The sequence below is a fragment of the Corythoichthys intestinalis genome, chromosome 6 (genome assembly GCF_030265065.1).
Source record: "Corythoichthys intestinalis isolate RoL2023-P3 chromosome 6, ASM3026506v1, whole genome shotgun sequence".
Lineage (NCBI taxonomy): Eukaryota > Metazoa > Chordata > Actinopteri > Syngnathiformes > Syngnathidae > Corythoichthys > Corythoichthys intestinalis.
This window is the reverse complement of record NC_080400.1, coordinates 31,561,260-31,584,572: the sequence shown is the minus strand read 5'-3', so window position 1 is coordinate 31,584,572 and position 23,313 is coordinate 31,561,260. Positions and strand designations below refer to the sequence as shown.

Sequence of the window (23,313 nt, the reverse complement as noted above, 5' to 3'; positions counted from 1 at the left end):
AATCCTTGATCGCAGGTCTCCAGACAGCTCTTTTGACCGAGCCATGATGTACATCACACGCTGCTTCTCATCAAGACATTTCTTACTAGATGTGTTTTATAGAGGGTAGTGCAGCTTTAAACCCCTCATCAGTGAATGGGGACACACCTGACTTAAAACGTTTGGTAAAAATTGGTTTCAATTGCTCCTTAAGTCTCCTTTGGCATAGGGTTCAATTACATATTTTCCCATATGTCATTGTTTGCATGCTATCCTCATTAAAAAATATGAAAATTTTTGAAAGCAGTGAAAGCAGACACTGTATTTTCATCTGTGTGATTTTAACAAAGATCATATCACATTTGATGGTGATTTTATGCAGAAATGTGAAAATTCCAAATTTTCAGATACTTTTTCATACAATTGTATGCCATATTTAGACATTTTGTTTACGAGTATATTATGAGCAATTGTATCAAAAGCTTTTTTTTCATCCATAAAGATTTCAATGTCATATTGGTATTTGTCCAAACTGTTTGTATCTTCTTCCATAAGATCTATGAGGGCATGCACAGTTGATGGTCTAAAGTATTTAGTTTTCATCTTTATGCTGCCCATTTGATATTACTATCAGTACTAATATAATTTTAAGTAGTCTAAATTTGAATATTGCTGTCTTTGTGTTTCTATGTGACAGGGATGTTTCACAAAGACCAGCTGGCAGTCTATCATGCCTTGATAACGGTGGCAAATTTAAACTACATGGTATAGTGAGGAACTCTCATTCAGGTGGTTATTTTGTGTCTTCATACAGTACAGTCACTGTAAAAATTTTCATCCAAACTGACAGGTAACAGTTGGCATTAAGATGGCGGCGTGCGCTCGAGTTGGCAACGCCCTTGGGGCAGGTGACACAGCAGGAGCGCTCCTTACCAGCAAGGTGGCGTACTTTCTTTCAGGTCAGAAGCTGGTCACCTTCAGATGGTGTGAGCGGTCAACATCATGTGTTTTATTTGTTTTGGTGCAGTCACCTTAGCTGTTGTTCAAGGCACCGTGCTCGGAGCCACTAAATCTGTCATTGGCTTTCTCTTTACATCTGATCCGTGAGTATCTCTGAGTATGAAGCCATTAATTTGTGTGAATAGTGTCTGTGTGTGTGTGTGTCATCTCACCTAAAAGTCAAATAAGTTAAAAAATTAAAACTGAAATATTTCAATAGCATTTTGCTAACATACTAGCTACTTACAGAAAGATCATCAGTCTGCTGTCTCCCTTGATGACCATTTACTGCTTCCTCCAGATATTTGATGGCCTTGTGGTGCGTAACAAATACTTTGAAAGATCAAGAATTGCATTTTAAAAAGTGCACCGTCCACTTTTGTTCGCTCTCCTCCAGGGTATATCCAGTGGCATCTTAATGGGAATGGGCATGCAAAAGATAGCAGCGGTGGCTAATTTCATTGGCTACTATTTCCTCGGCCTTTCCATCGGTGTTGTTCTGATGTTTGTCGCCAAACTCGCCATTTTAGGTGTTCACCTGAGAACTTGTCTTGACACTAACTAGATGGGCTCGTCTTTCACTGTGGTGGTTGTTTTTTTCTCTCGCAGGTTTCTGGCTGGGGCTTCTCATTTGTGTGGTTCTACAATCACTCTTCTACATTGTGGTCATATTCAGACTCAACTGGAAGAGCATCACAGAGGAGGTGCGAGTGTTGAAGTTCAGGGTTTTCTAATGAGTCTAACAATGAGCTGACTGTTTTTGCTGAGTCCAGGCAGTCAAACGAGCCAAGACGAAGATAAATGTGCCGTTACTTAACATGGGTGATGCTGTTCTTAACCACAGTGGAGAACAGACGCAACTCCAGCTCAATGTAGGTCAAAGATTTATACATTGTACATACTCAGCCTGAAACGGCTCTAAACTACAGTGGAATGAAAAAGTATCTGAACCTTTTGGAATTTGTCACATTTCTGCATACAATCACCATCAAATGTGATTTTATCTTTGTCCAAATCACATAGATGTAAAATCGGTGTCTGCTTTAACTAAAACCACCCAAACATTTATAGGTTTTCATATGTTAATGTGGATAGCATGCAAACAATGACAGAAGGGGGGAAAATAAATAAGTGAACCCTCTGCCTAAGGAGACTAAAAGAGCAATTGAAACCAATTTTTACCAAACATTTTAAGTCAGGTGTGTGCCCAATCACTGATGAGTGGTTTAAAGCTGCCCTGCTCACTATAAAACACACACCTGGTAAGAATTGTCTTGATGAGAAGCATTGTCTGATGTGCATCATGGCTCGCTCAAAAGAGCCTTTTTCATACCACTGTATGAAAGCGAAAACTACCTTACTATATAACTGTCTCAGTTCCGGTCAAATAACTAACTAAATCACTATGGGAGACCAACTTACTGATAAAAGTGAAACTAGGCATTTGATCTGGATCGATACATCAATCAAATTTCGTCTTGAATCGTGGCAGACAGTAACATCAGCAAATATCATTTCGTTGTCCAATGAATCAATGTATTTGATGTAACAATGCATCAACTGGTTAAGCAACTATCCTATCAGATTGATCTAAACCAGACATGTCCAAAGTCCGGCCCGGGGGCCAAATGCGGCCCGTGGTCGGATTTCATCCGGCCCCCAGCCTCTGTCATAAATTCAATAATGTCTGGCCCGCACACAGACTTTGGTCAGCAGTACTGCTACAAGCATATGAAGTAGCTTACACACTAAATGCTGCTCCTCATTTACCCACTAAAAGGGAGCAGCACTCTAAGCAACATTACCACATGTGACCCTTTACTCCCAATTTTCTAAAATGGCGACAATCAACAACAAAAAAAGTTGACTGCAACGGCTGGCGCTTCAAAGATAGGTGGAAACTGGGCTATTTCGTCACTAACATACGCAACGACTGTGTCTGCCTCATTTGCCAAGAGACAGTCGCTGTTTTTATAGAGTTCAATATGAGGCGATATTACCAAACAAGACACGCTGACATGTACGACAAGATTACAGGGTAGATACTACGTAGCGAGAAATTGAAGCAACTTGAAGCTAGTTTATTTTTCACAGCAGCAGTATTTCGCAAGAGCCCGAGAGTCGAAAGAGAACACCACAAAGGCTACTTGCAAAATTGTTGAAATTATTAATTAAAAAAAAAAAAAAAAAGTAGTGCTGCAACAATTAATCGATTAACTCGAGTTTTCGATTAGAAAAAAATATTCGAACTAAATTTTGTTGCTTCGAGTATTCGTTTAATTAAAGTGGCATTGTAATGGTTGATTTTAAAAGTGTTTGCGTTTAATTTTACTGATGAGGGTGGATACAATGTCCTCTGGTCTGCCTCTTTTCACATGGCTGAATCCAACTGCTCCCTGTTAAGACCAACATAAGCTAAGTTTTTGTTTGAGTGAATGTTTTTTTAATGCATTCTTAATTTAGTTTGTAGGTATATTTAGCCGTTTTTTGTGGGAATATGTGTCTGAACCACTTGTTAAGAGCATTCTTAAAAAAAAAAAAAAAAAAAAGACTTTAACATTTTATAGCATTTAAGCTAGCAGACTTTTCTATCCAAGTTAGCCAATTGTTCTTTTGTTGTACACAGATCCTCTTTTTTTAAAATTAAATTATATCATTTGAGGCTCAGCTCAGGTGTTTTAAGTTTTCATGTTCCTTATCCTATTACTCGATTATTCGAACTAACTAGTCCATCGATTAATCGACTACTAAAATATTCGATAGCTGCAGCCCTATAATAAAACAAATGTGACACACAGAACGGCTTGCTAAAATTTGCTTAAATATATTGGTCTACGAAAAGGACGTCAGCCAAGGTCGGCCCCCCACATTTTTGCCACACCAAATCTGGCCCCCTTTGCAAAAAGTTTGGACACCCCTGATCTAAACCATAAAACATTGATCACTGTTGTCATTCTATAGATATGCCGTTTATTTAATAAGAAGGCTTACTTAAATCTCTAAAAAAGTTTAATCAACAAAATTGTCAAAATCATCAAAATCGATGTGTTTTTTTATTGCATCGGGTGAAATGAACTTATTATGTTAAATATGAATTGTATTAAATGGATCAGAGGCCCTTGAATCGAATTGAAATCGAATCGTTGCAGTCTTAACAATAACGCCAAATATGGTATTGGTGTCCAAAGAATCGATATTGTATTTTATTATCCTGAAATTGATTTACACTCTAACTTAGTAACTGACTAACCTACTAACTAACTAAAGAAAGTTAACAATTAACAATGTACACCTAAAAGTGCCTAATGCGGTGTATTGTGATTAAAAACGAAATAAAAATGAAGTAATGGTTAAACCTTTCCCAAGTCAACAGAGGGCAGTGCAAAGATCCCACTCAGCAACATGGAGGACGCCAGGTATCTCTCTGTTTCCCAACTGGTTCTCCGTCGAGGCGTCACCATGGTTACAGCGTTTGGCCTCCTTGTGGTGGGCACTTGCATACACTTCCTGGTGCCGCCGCCCGGGAACACGCCGCTGCTGCTTGAGTCCAACCTGACAAGCGTCAACACCACACACAGTCCTCTTCAAACTGTTACAATGCTGGACTGGTGAAGACAAGAAGCAACTTCAGAATTCATTTCTTGTCTAGGTCATACAGGAAATAAGACTCTGAAGGTTGATCACTTTTTTTTCTCTGTGCTCTGTAGCCACAAGGTCACTGTAAGTGCATTTGTACTAGTTTGCTTGACTTACTTTTGCTTCTCATTTGTATTAATTGTCTTATAGAGTGAAAAAAATATATATAATAAAATGGCTTTCCTACTTAAACCCTATGAAGAATCCTTTTTTTTTTTTTGCTATTTGAAAAACAGGAATACGAAATCTACCGTATTGGCCCGAATATAAGACAGTGTTTTTTGCATCAAAATAATACTGAAAAAGAGGGGGTCGTCTTATATTCGCGGTCTAGACATTACACCCATTCACGGCGCTAGATGGCGCCAGATATCATTGAAGCGATGTTCTGTCATGACAGATCTCAGCTACTCTCCCCATTCACGACGCTAGATGGCGCCAGATATCATTGAAGCGATGTTCTGTCATGACAGATCTCAGCTACTCTGAAGTTTAATTAGTTTGCATGATTTTATTGCAATGTTTTTCCTTCTTCATATTTGTTTCAAGACTACAGTTACAGTTAGACCTCACTTTGATGGTTAATGCAGTTATTGCAGTTTTGTTGTTTTATCACAATAGATTGGTTTATTTACATTTCAAAAACCAGAAGCCATTCATTTATGAATGTGATTGCACTTTAGTTTACATATGTAAATGTTCATATATTAAGATTTGAATGAGGCAAAATAACAGTTTTTTTCTCTCAAATATATTGTTATAATCATTTGTTTCGGATGTACTGTAATTATTTTCTGTATAAAAATTAATTTGGTGTTCAAAAAGTCTTTTTTCAAACTTGAGTCTTGAAAAAGAGGGGGTCGTCATATAATCAGGGCCTTCTTATATTCGGGCCAATACGGTATCAATAATGGGAAAAAAATGAATGAATTTATAATTCATTTACAAATGCTCATGTTATTGTCATACAAAAGTTTACTTGACTCCCACCTGCTTTAATCCCTTGATGCTTGAATTTACATTTAAATCTTTCAGTGGCATTGACGATGCCTAATGTCCAATCATGTGGCATCAAATCATCCTTTTATCGATGAGTTTGTCACGAGTAAACATCCAATCCATTTGAAGTGGGAGGGGCTGGCAGCGAATGAATGAACGTTCGGATAAAGCGTCTTGCACTCTCAGTGGCAGATTAGCTAATACACAGCCTATTTCAGTCTAATTCTTGTTTTAAATCATTTTTCAAAGTGCTTTTTGTCACACACACCCTTCTTGCTTTTTCATATTGTAACTCTACTTAAAACCTTATTAAGGTCTAAAATTTTTTAAACTGATCTAAAGATTTTGATCAGGTCTGTGGTTTTTTTTTAATCACTATTTGTACATCTATGTATTTCCCAATCATTTTTTAAATGTCTATTTGGTCAATGTAAATTCAAACATCAAGGGGTAAAAGGGAAATGTTTGCATCCAACCACCACAGTAAACGAATTAAGCTAATGCTAAATGTTGAATAGATGTCCACTGTCCCAGAATAGGGTTCAGCTTTTTTGAACTGCAGGTCATACTAAATTTATTATTTTGCGAAGCAAATACATACAAATACTTATACATACCGTAATTTTTTTACTATAAACCGCTACATTTTCCCCTCATTTTGAATCCTGCGGCTTATAGTCCATTGCGGCTTATTTGTTGATTTATTTGGGTTAATAGGTAACACTATTTACGGCAGCGGTGTCATAAGACTGCGATAAGACCGTCATAATTATGACATTACACTATCATTGGCATTAATGAATGCATATGACGGATGTCATTAAGTGTCATCCGGCAAATTATGTCACGAACTCCATTTATGTCCATTTATGTCCAGCTTGGATCTTTTACATCCATTCAAAAGTGACATAATTTGCCGGAGGACCCAAAATGACATTATCATAAGCATTCACTAATTCTCATGGCAGTGTCACGTCATAATTATGATGGTCTTATGGCAGTCCTTTAGCACCACTGTCAAATAAAGTGCTACCAAATACCATAACTAGCAATTAATTAAACAACTGGAACAGTAACTGAAGAAATAATTAGCACAGAACATGAATTTAGATTGTTATTTACATCTGTAGCGCTGCAATGCATACTAGGAGGCATGTTGGACGAAAACAGTGTTGACAGCCGGTGGCAACAGAGGTTGACTGTCTCCCCAGGGAAGCAGTGATGGCTACATGAAGCTTCTTGAAGCAATGAAGCTTTGCAGTCGATTGGTTCCAAGCTTCATTGTGGTTCATTTGGTCTTATGACAGTCTTATGATGCCACTGTCAAATAAAGTGTTACCGATTAATCTCTTGGTGTAAGTATTCCATAATACCGTGAAGACAGCTGCGGTTTATAGTCTGGTGTGGCTTATCTATGAACAAATGCTGTTTCCGTGTCAAATTTGGTGGGTAGTAGCTTATAGTCGGGTGTGGCTTATAGTCTGAATATTATGATACATACGTACGTACATACATACATACATACATACATACATACATACATACATACATACAGTGCGGCAAATAAGTATTTAGTCAACCGCTAATTGTGCAAGTTCTCCCACGTGAAAATATTAGAGAGGCCTGTAATTGTCAACATGGGTAAACCTCAACCATGAGAGACAGAATGTGAAAAAAAAAAAAAATCACATTGTTTGATTTCTAAAGAATTTATTTGCAAATCATGGTGGAAAATAAGTATTTGGTCAATACCAAAAGTTCATCTCAATACTTTGTTATGTACCCTTTGTTGGCAATAACGGAGGCCAAGCGTTTTCTGTAACTCTTCACAAGCCTTTCACACACTGTTGCTGGTATTTTGGCCCATTCCTCCATGCAGTTCTCCTCTAGAGCATTGATGTTTTGGGGCTGTCGTTGGGCAACACGGACTTTCAACTCCCTCCACAGATTTTCTATGGGGATGAGATCTGGAGACTGGTTAGGCCACTCCAGGACCTTGAAATGCTTCTTACGAAGCCACTCCTCCGTTGCCCTGGCTGTGTGTTTGGGATCATTGTCATGCTGAAAGACCCAGATACGTCTCATCTTCAATGCCCTTGCTGATGGAAGGAGATTTTCACTCAAAATCTCTCGATACATGGCCCCATTCATTCTTTCCTTTATACAGATCAGTCGCCCTGGTCCCTTTGCAGAAAAACAGCCCTAAAGCATGATGTTTTCACCCCCATGCTTCACAGTGGGTATGGTGCAATTCAGTATTCTTTTTCCTCCAAACACGAGAACCTGTGTTTATAACCAGAAGTTGTACTTTGGTTTCATCTGACCATAACACATTCTCCCAGTGCTCTTCTGGATCATCCAAATGCTCTCTAGCGAACCGCAGACGGGGACGTGTACTTTCTTCAGCAGGGGGACATGTCTGGGAGTGCAGGATTTGAGTCCCTGGCGGCGCGTTGTGTTACTGATAGTAGCCTTTGTTACTGTGGTCCCAGCTCTCTGTAGGTCATTCACTAGGTCCCCCCGTGTGGTTCTGGGATTTTTGCTCACCGTTCTTGTTATCATTTTGATGCTACGGGGTGAGGAGGGAGTTGAAAGTCCGTGTTGCCCAACGACAGCCCCAAAACATCACTGCTCTATAGGAGATATACATGGAGGAATGAGCCAAAATACCAGCAACAGTGTGTGAAAAGCTTGTGAAGAGTAACAGAAAACATTTGGCCTCCGTTATTGCCAACAAAGGATACATAACAAAGTATTGAGATGAACTTTTGGTATTGACCAAATACTTATTTTCCACAATGATTTGCAAATAAATTATTTAAAAATCAAACAATGTGATTTTCTGTTTTTTTTCCACATTCTGTCTCTCATGGTTGAGGTTTACCCATGTTGACAATTACAGGCCTCTCTAATATTTTCAAGTGGGAGCATAATTAGTGGTTGACTAAATACTTATTTGCACCACTGTACGTACGTACATACATACATACATACATACATACATACATACATAGTTACATAGTACATACATAGTACATACATACATACTAATACAGTAATTGAATCCTTCTTTCGGAAACATCTTCCTTGCCGAGCAGAATTAAAAGTTGTAAAAATGTTGCCAAATCTTCCAAAGCACTATTTTCAACACTACGCAACATGAACTTTTGCGAGCTATTGTTTCGGATTGCAACATGTGCTTTCTTCTTTTTCATCAATCTGAGTTGTTTCAGCTGCACTTGGTGGGGCTCCAAAGAAAGCAAGCAAGCAAGCGCTCCATCCTCCCTGACATCCTGGAAGTGGCTTTTGATGTGACAACAAGAGACGGGAAACGTCAGAGTGGAGCATACCTGACTGTGTTTAGTAGAAGAAGACATGGCGGGGAGATCGGGCGACAAGATGTTTTTCTGTAGGTTGATCTGTCTGAAGATGCCTCTGAACCACAGAGAGGAAATGTACCACATTTTAAGGATGACTGGGCCTCTGGTAAGATGGAAATTGTATTTATTGACACCAAATTCTAAATACTTGTATGTACGTTGACCAGGTGTATAATAATGTCGATTTTGACACTGGCATAGAGCTATTCATGCATGCTTATTTGTGCGGATAATTTCCAGTTCCATCAAGTAACACATGGCCACACATCAAGGCCCACAACACCCCCCAACCCCAAATCATTCTAAAGCTCCAAAAACTTGATTAACTTATGATAATTTTATATATATATATATATATATATATATATATATATATATATATATATATATATATATATATATATATATATATATATATATATATATATATATATATATATATCATACATAAATGAACAAAAACCTTCAAGTAAAAAAAAAACGATAGTTAGCTTGTTTTGTTAAAAAAAATTTTTAAAAAGTAAATGTGATTCAGGATAGATCCCTGCGGTACCCCAAAATAAATACTTCCCCTGCAAAATGAACTGACAAATGAAAAAAAAAAAAAAAAATCATAAAACCTTCATATAAATATTTGATACATTTTATGTCTCTGTAGTTGCTCTCTAGGGTCCTCATTTACCTGCTTCCCTTCGTGGTCACCATGTTCTGCGGACGTTTGGGCAATGATGTGATGGCAGGCTTTGGATTAGCTTCTGCTGTAAGTGGTTGTCTCCTCTTTGACAAAAAAAATAAAAATTAAAAATAAATAATTGACGCACTCGCTATCCCACAGGAAATTATTGTATCTAAATGTTATTTTGGGAATTATTGTGATGAACTCACACTTCAGAAAACACTACGCACATCCAAGAATCAAATTAAAAGACCATTACGCTACAATCTTAGTGTCAGTTTTTTAGGAAACCCTTCGTATTTATGTCTATCTGTTTATTACACTGTAGAAACTATTACATCGTATTCGCTACAATTGACGATGGTAGATGTCTGAACTCACATGTTTATGCTCCATTTCAGACCATTAATGTGACCACGGCGGCTACCGGATACGGTCTTAGTCTTGCTTGTGATACGTTGGTCTCCCAGGTATTGAAAAGCCTTCATGTGATGTTACAAATATCTTCTTATTTAATCCAAATATCCACCAAATGGTGTCCACAACAGACCTTTGGTGGTAAAAACCTGCTGCGCGTGGGAATGATCCTTCAGCGAGGTGTTGTAATTCTGCTGTTGTTCTGTCTGCCCTGCTGGGGTCTGCTTCTCAACGCCCAGAGCCTCCTGCTGCTCATGGGCCAGGACCCTGAGGTCACCCGGTAACACACACACTCACCATAGAGCTGCTTTAGTACTTCATATTACATAAGCATGTGTATTTGAATCCATAAGCCTTCATCTTTATTTCAGAATAGCACAAGTGTACATCATTGCCTTCCTACCAGCTGTGCCAGTGAGTTGCAACATTACTGTGCTTTATTGGATCTCATTAAGAATGTGTCATATTGTAGTCTGCTCTTTTAGGCAATGTTTCTACACAATCTTCAAGTGTCTTACTTGCAGAACCAGGTAAGTGTTTGTTCAAGGTTTTGCAATAGTTTGGGATAACCTCACTTTAGAGGTGTTACTTTGCCTTTTAGGTTTGTGTATACACGCAAAAGTGTGTAGAGCAGGGTTGCCACAAATGATTTTTTTTTTATTTTTATAGGAGATAAATCAATGACCGTTTTTTGGCAACGAGTTATCCAATCCTATCATGTAAAAATCACTTTTCGGTTTGACATCATTGGGTGTTTCGGCCATTTTCTGCCTTTCTTTAACCAATTTTACTGGTTGATACAAATGTCAAATATGTAGGCCTAGCTAGTTGGCTATAGCCAACTAGCTATAATTCCTGACATTTTTTTGCAGTAACATGTAATAAATAGAATCATGTAGTTAAACATTGTTTTCTGTTTTTCATTCATTTGTAAACAAAAAATATTGACAAGCAATGACTAATATATTGCAATATACCTTTGCCATTTTGGATCATATCAGAATAAGCTCCAAGCCGCAATACTCAGCCTTAATTATTCCTTTTTTTATTTTTTTTTATTTTAAAATAACTACATTTTAAAATAATTGTAAAAATAAAACTAAAAAACAGAATATTAATTTTAAAAATATTCGTTATTATGAATATTGTATAAATTTAAAATTTTAAATGGTATTTAAAAATAATAATAAAGAAATATTTCAAATAATTATATATATATTTTTACATTAATTGGCTCAAAAAGTGGATTTCTACACATGTAAGGCTCACACATGTGACGGCCAAATTTTGAAAGGTTAGGTTTTAACTAGAGATGTCCCGATCGATTGGGTCCGATCACGTCATTTTCAAAGTATCGGAATCGGCAAAAAAAATATCGGCCATGCCTTTTTTAAATATATATATATATGTTTTTTTTTAATTAAATCCTTTTCTAATTGTATTTAACGTTACAGACATAATATGTTACTCTCATCCAGAGTCTTTAGTTTAGGCTCTAGGTAGGGTTATCAAATTTATCCTGATAACGGCGGTAATTAATCTATTTAAAAATGTATCAAATTAAAATATTTAATGCAATTAATGCATGCGCTGCACGACCCACTCACGCATTGTTGTGCTCAATCTGTAATGGTGCCATTTTACCTATATAGAGAGATAAAAGGCAGCGTAAAATGAGTAGAGTGAATTTTGGCAGCCTTTGGAGCCCTTTTTTAATTGGCTAAAGCCTTACAATCCCTCTCCCTACGATTAGAAATATCATGGGAAGCAATGTGGGGAAGCAAGGTAGCAATTGATCTTTTTCTTCACACCTTATGTTATTTCCCAACGCAGAAAAGATATATCAATTGGTAGCACTACGCACAGTCATGGTTCCACTTCCCATCATGCATTTGGGCATGGCTACAGTATCATTCACTGAAAGCTCAACAAATACACTAGATGGCAATATTTAGTCACAATATACAAAGTCACAAGTCTTTCTATCCATGGATCCCTCTCACAGAAAGAATGTTAATAATGTAAATGCCATCTTGAGGATTTATTGTCATAATAAACAAATACAGTACTTATGTACTGTTTGTTGAATGTATATATTCGTCCGAGTTTTATTCATTTTTTTCTTAATGGATTGCCAAAATGTATATGATCGGGAAAAATTATCGGGAATGATTGGAATTGAATCGGGAGCAAAAAAAAGCAATCAGATCGGGAAATATCGGGATCGGCAGATACTCAAACTAAAACGATCGGGATCGGATCGGGAGCATAAAAACATGATCGGAACAACCCTAGTTTTAACACTGTAATTCGGGGAAAAAAAAATCTGAGGGTGCTGGAGCACCTCCTGGTGTTTGGGAGAAAAAAAAGTGTTTAGGTGGATTCTTAGATTCTTTGAATGAATTAGCGATTTTTTTTCTTTTTAAAAGCGACATTTCCTCAAATTAAATTCGAGGTTGAAAATGAAGATGATTGTCCAGTTGGTGTCTACAAATAGATAAGACATACTTGCATTGTAGCCATATATAATTGTTTCTTGTTGCTGTTGAGCTTCCGCCGTGCAGAGCGCTGTTGGATATTCGTGTGCAATTTATTTTAGTGCTGTGAAAAGGGGGGTTAACGCGAGGCTTATTGGCCCTTTTAGTTGTCAAATGGGTTTGTGTGTCATTGCGCCGTCTAGCTGCGGGGATTTGCATTATAATACACGGACGTTTTTGTTTCCAATACAAAAACTAACACACATTATAGGTGAAATAGAATGCTGTCTTTTTAGTAGCCTAGTAGTAGAATGTGAACTATCCAGCATGCATGTGTAGTGCCATTGTGCATGACCTGAATGGAGAAAAGGCGTGAGCATGACAAATTTGGACCAAAACGGCTGTTTTTGGATGGGAAAAACTAAGAAAGATCCTCAGCGACTTCTGAGTGACTTCCAGCGCCCCTGATATATGCAGTTTTTGGGGGGTAAAGTTTGGTGCGTGCAACTAACGCTCAGATGGGCCTTATTGTCCACAAATTACATTTACATTGCTTTGTTTTTTTTCCTGTTCACTGCAGCCCTAACAATCCTTGGTAGCGCAACATCTAAGAGGCCTGTCTATGTGTGTTTTAGGGTATAATACTTCCACAAATGTACACTGCAGCCATGGCAAACGTTGTCAACTTGCTGATGAACTATGTCTTCTTACACTGGCTCGATTTAGGTGTGACGTAAGTGTTTTTTTAATTGAAGAAGTCAAGCAGCACTTTTGCAAACACACTATTAATGGAACGTCAATATGTCTAGGGGCTCAGCTGTTGTAAACGCTTTCTCTCAGATTTGCATCTGTGCTTCGCTGTTTATTTACATTCACTGGAAGAAGTTGCATGTATCAACATGGGGAGGTGAGACTGGTGACCCCGTGTGCCCACCCAGACATTTGTTTTCCCCAGTTGGACTGTTTAATTGTCTTCTCCTATAGGCTGGTCAGTTGAATCTTTGCAGGAATGGGGCTCCTACATGAGGCTAGCTGTTCCAAGCATGCTCATGAAGTGTTTTGAGTGGTGGATCTATGAGTTTGGGGGATTCTTTGCTGGTAACTACTGACATTTTTACAGCCAATCTACCAACAATACACCGTTTGATTTTGCAGATTTGTAGTAATTAAGTCATTTTGCCCTTCAGGCATGTTGAGTGATGATGAGCTTGCCGCCCAACATGCAGTGATGATGGTGACTTTACTGGCCTACATGGTAAATCGCTGCAGTAATCTGTATTTGGCAAACACACTTGTTTGCTTACATAACCTCAAACACTTTTTTCCCCCTCACAAGTTCCCTTTCGGCATCCAGGCAGCTGCTTGCGCTCGGGTGGGCAACGCCCTCGGGGCAGGAGACACGGGCAGAGCCATCATCGCCTGCAAGGTGTCGCTCACCCTTGCAGGTCACTTGAGATTTTATTTTGATTTAACCAGCAAAATAATGTGTTTAGTAGAAAGGAGCTTTAAATAAATATTTTTAAAAAATGGATAAATAAAAGTAATGTAAGAAATTGATGGCTTTTGGTTACGTTTCAGACTTTTCCATTCCATAAATGTAACATATATTCCTCAACAAAACTGCTTGTTTTCTCACCAAATAATATACAGTGATCCCTCGTTACGTCGCACTTCAAACTTCGCGCCCTCAGTCCATCGTGGATTTTTTTTTTTCGATTTAAAAAAAAAATAAAGATGAGCTATCCCGAGCCGATCGCGTAGTCTCTCCCTCCTTCCCTCTCCCTGCTCTTTGTTGGTCAGGCAGTAAGTGCATTGGATTGCTTATTAAAGTTAACGATGATTGACAGACGTTTAATCTTTGATCTTGCCAGAGGAGCGAACTTCAGAGCGCCACATGCGTCAATCATGGTTTAACTTGTTAAACAGTTGCTGTGTCAACTCATTGTGTGTAAGTGAGCAGCTTGAGCAAATTTGAGTGGACTCACTCAATGAAGCATTTAATAAAGTCAAGCATCTTCCTTAATCTTGTTTAAAAATAATTCCATGGGACAGTAACATTTTTTAAACTTAGGATATTAGATTTTAAGTGTTTAAAAAAAACATCAGTATATAGCGGAAAACACTCAGGTGACTTGAAGCTCCGCTCCGAGAACCCCAATTTGGCCAAATTTCATAATTGTCCGATATGCATGTGTGATACATCATCTCAATACAATACATACAATCTCAATTTTCTGGGAGAAGAAAATTTTTGAACAGGAGGGCATTTTAAAAAAAAAGAAATTAAACAGCAAAACCCTATCTGGAAGTGAGAACACGCGAGAGCAGAATTACAGACGCCAATACATTAAAGAGATATTATCGCGTACTTACCTTGTTTTGATCCAAAAACTCCATGTAGCATGTATCACCGAGTGTCAAGACACAGAGGTGAATGGCCACAGATGGATTTTTTTGCGATTTATTGGGTGAAACATGGTCATATAACAAGGGTCGCGATGCAGAAATCGCAGACATCAAGGAGTGGTCGAGATTTTCTTTTTCATATATTTACCCTTTTAAACTTTTTTTTCCTTTCAATTTTTCTTTGTTTGGATCGATTATTTATCATCTAACATATTGGAGAAAATGCGACAGTAACAAAGAAAATACAATTAAGCGATAGTTATTATGTAGATATCCATGACTTTTTTATAGACACCATTTTTTTCATTGTGATGTCATTTGATTAAAAGTTTATAATATGCAAGTGAATAATTTTTTAAAGTTGTTTTTTTTTAAACGAAATATTAGACAGCAATTAATGATTCTAAGCTGAAAATGACAGACATTTTGAATAATAAATATAATTACCTTCGTTGAAACAAAAGCGGTTGCGCGACGTCTGTAAACGGGGGTTTCCAGGGTGAAACGAACAAATTTAAAATATTTCCGAAGCTTAATGCGCCATGAGTCTGCTATGGCAGCATATAGACATATTGTTCCATCAAACACAACAGCTGTTTTGGGCTAAAATACAGCAGTTTCTTTGAAAGAGGAGTGCAAGAGCAGAAACTGCTTTTTCAGTCTTGTCTGTGTTTTGTGCCTATATCTTTCCAGTGCTAAATCTGAATAACTACATGAACTAAATTGGGTCGCTGTTTTTACGGTTTTAACTATCAGAAAATGAGTTTTCTTAAAAAAACGGCTCACATCAGTTTTAAAATAAAATTTGTAAATGAAGGATTTCATCATTAGGTATAGCTTTAGCTAAATTCCCCCCTGCTACTTCGAAGGACAAAAACTTGCCAAAATCATAATAATTTTTCATCAAAACTACATACATTTCTCGAAAAATAGTTTTTAAAAAAAAATTAATTTTCAAGTGATTGCAATTTATTGCCTTATTTCAGTTAGATTGGGACCTTTTTTCTAATACAAATGAAACCATTGTTATATCTTCTTATTACTTAGTCCTTGTTACAATGCATTATTTCCCTAACAAGAAATCCAGCTTCACTCTTTCCTCATAGTTCTTCATATTTTACATCATATTTGTCTTCTTGTCAATAGTCCTTGGTATATTAGAGAGCGTGTTTACATTTTGTCTTCAGGTGCATTTGCAGTGGTTGAAGGTATCGTGCTTGGTGCAACTAAATCAAAGATTGGCTACATCTTCACTTCTGATCAGTGAGTGGACAATTCTTCATATAGGTACTGGGAGAGCTTTAAAGACAAAACACAATCCATTCCTCCATTCCACTCAAACTGCAACTAAATTGAAACCTTTGTATACGCAGACATTTAACAATGATATTTTAAGGTTTTGAACTTAAAACTTGATCATAGCTTTGGCAAAAACAAAAAGGGGGAAAAAAATTACATTTGCATTAATGTTCACCTAACCGAGTTCTCTCACAATTTTTTTTCTCATTAAATCTGGACTTCAAAAGCATGTTATCTTTATCCTCTACAAGGAGAGACCAATTTTAGAAAGTTTTACGTAAGACTTACATATGACTGTTTATGTATGTCTGTGTTATTCAGTCTCATGTGGCAAAGACGCAATCACAATAAAGAAAAGCAACAATGTACATCTTTACAATAAGTGTTGAAAAACAAGCCAATGAAAAATTAAATATCTCTTCGTCATGAAATAATTTATTGCTTTAATTTTTTGGGATAAAAAATATGTAATTACAGGAAGATTGTCAATCTGGTGTCCCTCTTGATGAATGCATACTGCTTCCTTCAGTTCTTTGATGGCCTTGTGGTGAGTCTCGAGCTTGTTCATTTATTAATCAGAGTGAACAAAAATAATCAATACTTGTCATTTTCACCCTCTTATAAGTGTGTGTGCACGGGCATCTTCTTGGGAGCTGGAAAACAGAAAATTCCGGCTGTGGCTAACTTTGTCGGATACTACGGCATTGGACTCACATTGAGCGTTACGCTCATGTTTGTGGCAAAGCTCCGAATTTTGGGTAATGAAATTCACTAATGTTCAGAAAGGTTGGTCTGAAAGGCATTGGTCTAGGTTCATACACCCATTGTTGTCTTATTTTCCTGCAGCTACAGTGTATCACAAAAGTGAGTACACCCCTCGCATTTCTGCAGATATTTTAGTCTATCTTTTCATGGGACAACACTATCAAAATGACACTTGGTCTGTGTGCAGCTTATATAATAGAATGAATTTATTTTACCCTCAAAATAACTTAAAATATAGCCATTAATATCTAAACCCCTGGCAACAAAAGTGAGTACACCCCCTTTGAAAAAACTTGCATCCCTAAATGTCCAGATTGAGTAATGCTTGTCATTTTCCCTCCAAAATATAATGTGACTCGTTACAGGAGTGCTGTCAGCATTGCTGCAGAGATTGAAGAGGTGGTGGGTCAGCCTATTAGTGCTCAGACCATATGCCGCACTCTACATCAAATTGGTGTGCATGGCTGTCACCCCAGGAGGAAGCGTCTTCTGAAGACGGTACACAAGAAAGCCTGCAAACTGTTTGCTGAAGACATGCTGAAGGATTACTGGAACCATGTCCTATGGTCTGATGAGACCGGCGAAGAGGTGTACTCACTTTTGTTGCAAGGGGTTAAGATATTAATGGCTGTATTTAGAGTTATTTTGAGGGGAAAATGAATTAACTCTATTATATAAGCTGCACACAGACTACTTTTCATTGTGTCAAAGTGTCATTTTGTCAGTGTTGTCACATTAAAAGATATTAATATCTGCAGAAATGCGAGGGTGTACTCACTTTTGTGATACAACGTTTTATGAATGCACAAACAGATGTAACTTATACATATATATATTATGTTCAAAGGTTTCTGGCTGGGGATTCTGATATGTGTGATCTTGCAGTCCACACTTTTCATCATTGTCATCTTCAGGCTAGACTGGGAGAGAATGACAGAGGAGGTAATAATCGCTTTGCCAATAAATTTTATTATTAGACCTGGGTCCACATCGTTGTAATTGTTTTTGGAACACTATTGTTACGAAAGCCCTTGGACACATACCATCACTTTCCCCCCCCTGCTTTTGATTTTTGACAAACTTGTGAATTAATTTTTTTCATTGATCATGGCAAGCTGTCCAGGCCCTGAGGAAGCTAAGCACACCCATACTACAAGGCTGTTTCCAACATGATTCACAGTTGGGATAAGGGTTGCTACGGATTGCGCGGGACATCCTGGAATTTAAGAAGTTCTGATTGTTACTGGGTGCTGTGTCACCAGTAGGTAGATGGCAATGTAGTGTAAAGCGCTTTGAGTACCTTAAGAGGTAGAAAAGCGCTATACAAGTTTAACACCATTTACTGGCGGAGTGTGGGGGGAGGGGCAGCATGTCACATGACTGACACGACCAAACACTGCTAAAAAGCGAACTTATGACGGAAACTATGGAAAATTTTCGTCTCGTCAGACGACAACTGGCATCCATCTTTCTTTTTAGTCTCTGGAGATGCGTTTTTAGCTCATCATCGTGACGTCGTCATTGACGGAATATTTTCATTATCATCATCGTTGACGAAAACAACACTGCTTCCAAACAACTATCCACTGAATGTATACTAGTACGTACAAGTGCTCTGCAAATGTGTTCCAGTACCAACAGCTGCCTCCTTTGAGTTCTTCCATGTACCGTACTCCTATTCATGATTATTACTTGTTTTTTAATGCACAGTAGCTCTGTCAACAGTGGTGTTGGCATGTGAAAGGTATTACTTTGAATCTCGTTTCGGCAACTTTGCATTAAACAAAGAAGTGTCCAGTCCAAAAAAAGCAAGGGCGTAGGTTTGCATAGGGACGGTAGGGACAAAACACTAGCAACTTTTCAGGATGCTTAAATTGTCCCCACCAACTTTTGAACAACCTTATTTGCGTAATATAATGACTTCAGTTATACAGGTCATTTTGAATGTCTTTCCATATGTTTTAATTGTTGTAACTGAACCCACTATTATTAAGTTAGTTATTTTCATTATGTTCAGACTTATAGGTACCCTTTTTCACTTGCTGAGTGTTTTCATTTTTTCCTCCTAAATGCACATTTGATTGGCTGTTGACTTGACCCCCCCCCCTTCCCACACCCCCCCACAGACATTAGGTATTAGGGATATTAGAAGGTTTTTTTTCTTCCAGCCAGCAGCAGCCACTGTAAGAAATGTAAAAAGATGTCAAAGTTGTGGAAGTGGGGAACACACCACTAATTTTGCTACTGAAAGTCCGACCCTCATCAGAGTTGGCGTAACATTATTCTTTATATTCATAACTATTTTCATCACGTTCAAACTGACACCCCTTTTCAGTTGCTGAATGTGTTGGTCCATTTTTTTTCTTCTAAAAGCCCATTTGATTGGCTGATGACTACACACATACGCACACACATACCCATTAGATATTAGGGATATATAGATTTTTTCAGCCAGCAGCAGTCACTATAAGAAATGTTGCGGAAGTGGGGAACACACCACTAATTTTGCTACTGAAAGTCCGACCTGCATCTGAGTTAGCTTAACATTATTCATTATATTCATTATATTATCATAATGTTCAAACTTACATTTACCACTTTTCACTTGCTGAATGTGTCGGTCCATTTTTCCCACCTCAAACGCATGTTTCATTGGCTGATCACTTGACCAAACCCTGACACACGCACACTCACACAGCCCCAAAAGAAATACCTGTGAAAAAAAATGCCGCCTCCTCCATCCCCTTTGAAGAGGAGGGATATTAGGTTTTTTTTCGGCCAGCAGCAGCCACTGTATGTAATTTTAAAAGACGCCAATGTTTTGGAGGTGGGGAACACAACGCTAATTTTCTACTGAAAGTCTGACCCGCATCAGAGTTAGCCTAACATAAAACTCTAGTAGGTAGTTTATTGTGTATGATTATATAATTTATGTTCAAAAAACGCAATTCAAATTTGCTCATAAAATCCAGACATTTTTCCTGGAAGTTTTCAAAATGTTTTAGTAATTTTTGAAAACAAATGTTTGTTATTGTAGGCTGAACCAATACACATAAAAGTATAAGTCAATACAGATTTATTTTGCATTGATCATTAAGATTGTCCCGTCCTCAGCAAAAAGTGTACATGCAGGTTATGCCATATCTTCCCTACCAATGTTGAGACCAAACATACGCCCTTGAAACAAAGGTGTTAGAGTATTCAATTTGGCGCTCCAAATGACACAATCACAGTAAGATACCAGTGTCTTGTAAACAAAACAGTGTGAGAGCAGAAACACTATTTGACTTTTAAATTTTCTGATTTACATGGTCTGTTAATTACTGAGTTGTACAGCGGACAGTTGAGGAAGATGCTGTTAGGTTTTGTGTTTTTTTTTCCCTCCTAGTGTGACTTGTCCCTGTGGTTGCCCATTGATATTAGCGGTTATGCCTGCTACTAGTGTATGGTCCAACCTACATCCTCCTGTGTCACCCAACTGTTCCTCGTTGCCTTGTTACCCTGTGTCCGTGTCTAAATAAGCTCCCCGTTTTTGTTGAGTCTTGTCGCGACATTGTCTTCATTCTTAATTCTTGTCCGCTCCTAAGTCTCAGCCCTTGTGGTAAGTAAGTACGTTTTTGAATCCGGTCTTTTGTCAATACCCTGGGTTTTGTTTGCTACTGTGTTTTTTGGGATCACCACAGTCTTGGTTTATACTTTGTTTTTCTGTCTGCTGTAATTAAATTACTTTTGCACCGCCTTTCTGCCTCGATTCGCTTTCCCTGCACTTGGGTCACTCACCACCTGCCTGCTCACATTCCATGACGGATACAAATATGACTCGGAAAGCTCTCTATGGGAACCAAAGTTCGAACAGGCTTGGGGGTGGGAGTCAAAGAAATGAGAAGCAAGTCTAAATATTAATTTTGTAATGCAAGATGACTTTTTTTTAAACCTCACTTGGAAAGCTGCGCTGTGCTTTTGTACTCATACCTTAGGAGAATAATTTTGTTAAGGGGACAGTCACGCAGTAAAATTTTAAAATATTTCATTTTTACTTGATTCTCATGATTAGAACTTAAAATTTCATGGTCTACATTACAAAAATTAATTGATTCAATTTGTTCACATGCTTGTCAGTATTTGTGAGTAGTTGCAACAGAAATTGCAATCTTTTCTGTATTTCCAGGCTGTGAAGCGTGCCCAAAAAAATACACATGTGGCCGAACAGGAACAGTACCAGCCCGTCATGTGGGAGGCCAACGCAGTACCACAGCAACAGGTTAATGCTGACCAGCTCCCAGTGAGCCAGCTGCTGCTCAGGCGAGGTCTCACGCTATTGGCTGCCATCGCTCTGCTGGCAATCGGCACCTGCGTGTACTTGCTGGTACCTCTCCCGGAGGCCCCGCCCTCCAAAAGTAATCTGACTGCAATAGAATGGGGCAATAGCACACACTATTAATCCTGTGGTCATGGAAAGCTTGTCATATTTATGTAAATCATAGTTTAGTATTAGAGGCAACTGCTGTATAAATAATGTTTTTCAGTCATTTGTATATTTAATAGTTGTGATAATTTACCAAATTTATTGTATGTATGTATTGTATAATATATATACATATATATAGACACACACACACACGCTATACATACAGTATGCGATACATGCAGTACATACTGTATATTTATTAGGATTCTCAAAAAGTGCACCGTCGCTACAAATAGTTTCTTTTTTTTCCCATTATAGGAATACCAGTAAAAATTGGTATGTATTGCTCAAAATCAAGAATAGGGATTAATATTATTATTATATAATTAATATTACTACTTTGTTTCTATTTATTTTTGGGGTGGCCTGTTTATATTTTTTCTGTTTAAGATGTACACATGCATATATTTTTGTTCCATAGCGCAACATCAGATCCTGCTGACAGCCCTGTAGTTTATAAGTAAAATAAAGTAGGGAATATTCCATTTTTTCTTGAAAAGCAAATTTAATACATGGTAGTATTTTTAATCACTGATATTTTGTGCCATAAAAATACATTAATACAAATGTAATTAAATGTCCCGATCGTGTGGAATTTTGCAAGATTTTGTCATTTATAACTGCAGCTCTTTGACTAGTAGTAGTTTACATCCGCATTTTTCGGACGCACCAAATCGTATGGCGCAGCATCAGTGAACGAGTTTTTTTTCTCCTGTACATAGGGCACACCGGATTATACGGTGCATTAATGGATCAATGCACTGCATTCATCATTTTTCTTGCAACAATTTATTTTGTATCATGTATGTTTGTCTTGAGCATTGTTACCGGAGCAGTATAAAACGGTTATGCTTCATTAAATAGATGAGCGGTCAATAGGCACAACCGGAATTCATAAAATGTCAATCTAATCCCAATGAACTTCAATGGATGTGACAAATGTCAAATCACGTGATCAGCTTGCTCAAAAGCAGGTTGAGCACGATCCCGGCAGCCAGAATGAAAAGCATGAGGACCCCGACGAGACCACGACGCAGGAATAAATTCCTACGGCCGCGATACTGGGTTATCCCGATTCCCGCGTCCTCGTCGATGAACTGCAGCTCTGACATGTTGCTGTCGCTTTCTTCCTGGCCATCTTCATCTACAGTGGACAAGGGGCATAAATTAGTCGCAAATGTCAGTCATTTAAACAACTTCTGATATTTCTGTTGTGTGTTTTTTTTTTTAAATTTCTCTTCTATTCTTAACTTGATATTGCATTTCATATGCTAGTTTGATTTTGCAAACAGTTTAAAAAACATCGTTTGAAATTTACCTGACGTCCTGTTCACACCAGCTCTAATCTGAGCCTGGATGGGAAAAAAAATCAGTGGATAGTTACAACAATGGTGATAACAATAATAATACTAATAATACAGTGGTACATTGAGATTTAAGTAACCTTTAAAATTTTTCAAGATACTATTCACTGTACAGGCATTTTTTTTTTTGAAGGAAATGTAAACAACAATTGATCCACGGCACTGTAGGCAGCAAACAATTCAAGTCAAGGCAGGTTTGGCAGAGTTGTAGTAAGTTGAAGTAATACTAAAGATGAAGACTTTATTTGATTTGACAGTGTAATCTAGAGTTTGGTAAATGTTCTGTTTAGGCTGTACAGTAGTTAAAGTTGAATAACTGAAAATGTGTTACATTAAGAGATGCCTATTAGCCTGTTGTTCTCCATTTTATTGTTATTACTATAATATATCATGTTTGTTCTTGGTCTCTGATAAAATATTATTCAAAGCACCACTGTACACATTATTT

General features: G+C 37.7%; 3 protein-coding genes across 7 annotated transcripts in view; 2 read left to right on the top strand and 1 right to left on the bottom strand.

Annotated features, from left to right (window-relative positions):
- LOC130917758 (multidrug and toxin extrusion protein 1-like) overlaps nucleotides 1-5,026 on the top strand; it is a gene marked incomplete at its 5' end in the record, with an annotated part of 31,314 nt that extends 26,288 nt beyond the window's left edge. Inside the window, 8 exons of the mRNA XM_057839426.1 lie at nucleotides 677-744; nucleotides 830-938; nucleotides 1,007-1,082; nucleotides 1,228-1,297; nucleotides 1,376-1,508; nucleotides 1,588-1,682; nucleotides 1,752-1,883; nucleotides 4,345-5,026. Of these exons, the coding sequence (XP_057695409.1) occupies nucleotides 677-744; nucleotides 830-938; nucleotides 1,007-1,082; nucleotides 1,228-1,297; nucleotides 1,376-1,508; nucleotides 1,588-1,682; nucleotides 1,752-1,883; nucleotides 4,345-4,590 (929 nt within the window). The remainder of the gene's footprint in view (nucleotides 1-676; nucleotides 745-829; nucleotides 939-1,006; nucleotides 1,083-1,227; nucleotides 1,298-1,375; nucleotides 1,509-1,587; nucleotides 1,683-1,751; nucleotides 1,884-4,344) is intronic.
- A 3,953-nt stretch (nucleotides 5,027-8,979) lies between these two features.
- On the top strand, nucleotides 8,980-23,259 carry LOC130917805 (multidrug and toxin extrusion protein 1-like). 3 transcript variants are annotated; one of them, XM_057839521.1, is made up of 15 exons: nucleotides 8,980-9,099; nucleotides 9,652-9,753; nucleotides 10,071-10,139; nucleotides 10,218-10,366; nucleotides 10,458-10,500; nucleotides 10,572-10,616; nucleotides 13,199-13,296; nucleotides 13,373-13,470; nucleotides 13,548-13,661; nucleotides 13,751-13,818; nucleotides 13,900-14,008; nucleotides 16,157-16,232; nucleotides 16,746-17,026; nucleotides 17,881-17,975; nucleotides 21,202-23,259. In XM_057839521.1, exons 1-15 carry the CDS (start codon nucleotides 8,989-8,991, stop codon nucleotides 21,472-21,474), a joined length of 1,731 nt encoding a protein of 576 aa, XP_057695504.1. In that variant the 5' UTR covers nucleotides 8,980-8,988; the 3' UTR covers nucleotides 21,475-23,259. The 3 variants fall into 3 exon arrangements, with proteins under 3 accessions (XP_057695504.1, XP_057695505.1, XP_057695506.1); XM_057839522.1 differs by lacking the exon at nucleotides 10,572-10,616; XM_057839523.1 differs by lacking the exon at nucleotides 9,652-9,753 and having other exon boundaries at nucleotides 8,999-9,099.
- slc47a3 (solute carrier family 47 member 3) overlaps nucleotides 20,399-23,313 on the bottom strand; it is a 20,606-nt gene continuing 17,691 nt past the window's right edge. The window contains exons 16-17 of one of the 3 annotated variants that reach the window (XM_057839524.1): nucleotides 22,820-22,853; nucleotides 20,399-22,645 (exon numbers count right to left, since the gene is read on the bottom strand). In XM_057839524.1, the coding sequence (XP_057695507.1) occupies nucleotides 22,449-22,645; nucleotides 22,820-22,853 (231 nt within the window). In that variant the 3' untranslated portion in view covers nucleotides 20,399-22,448. The remainder of the gene's footprint in view (nucleotides 22,646-22,819; nucleotides 22,854-23,313) is intronic. The other 2 variants (XM_057839526.1, XR_009063517.1) reach the window with 2 other exon arrangements.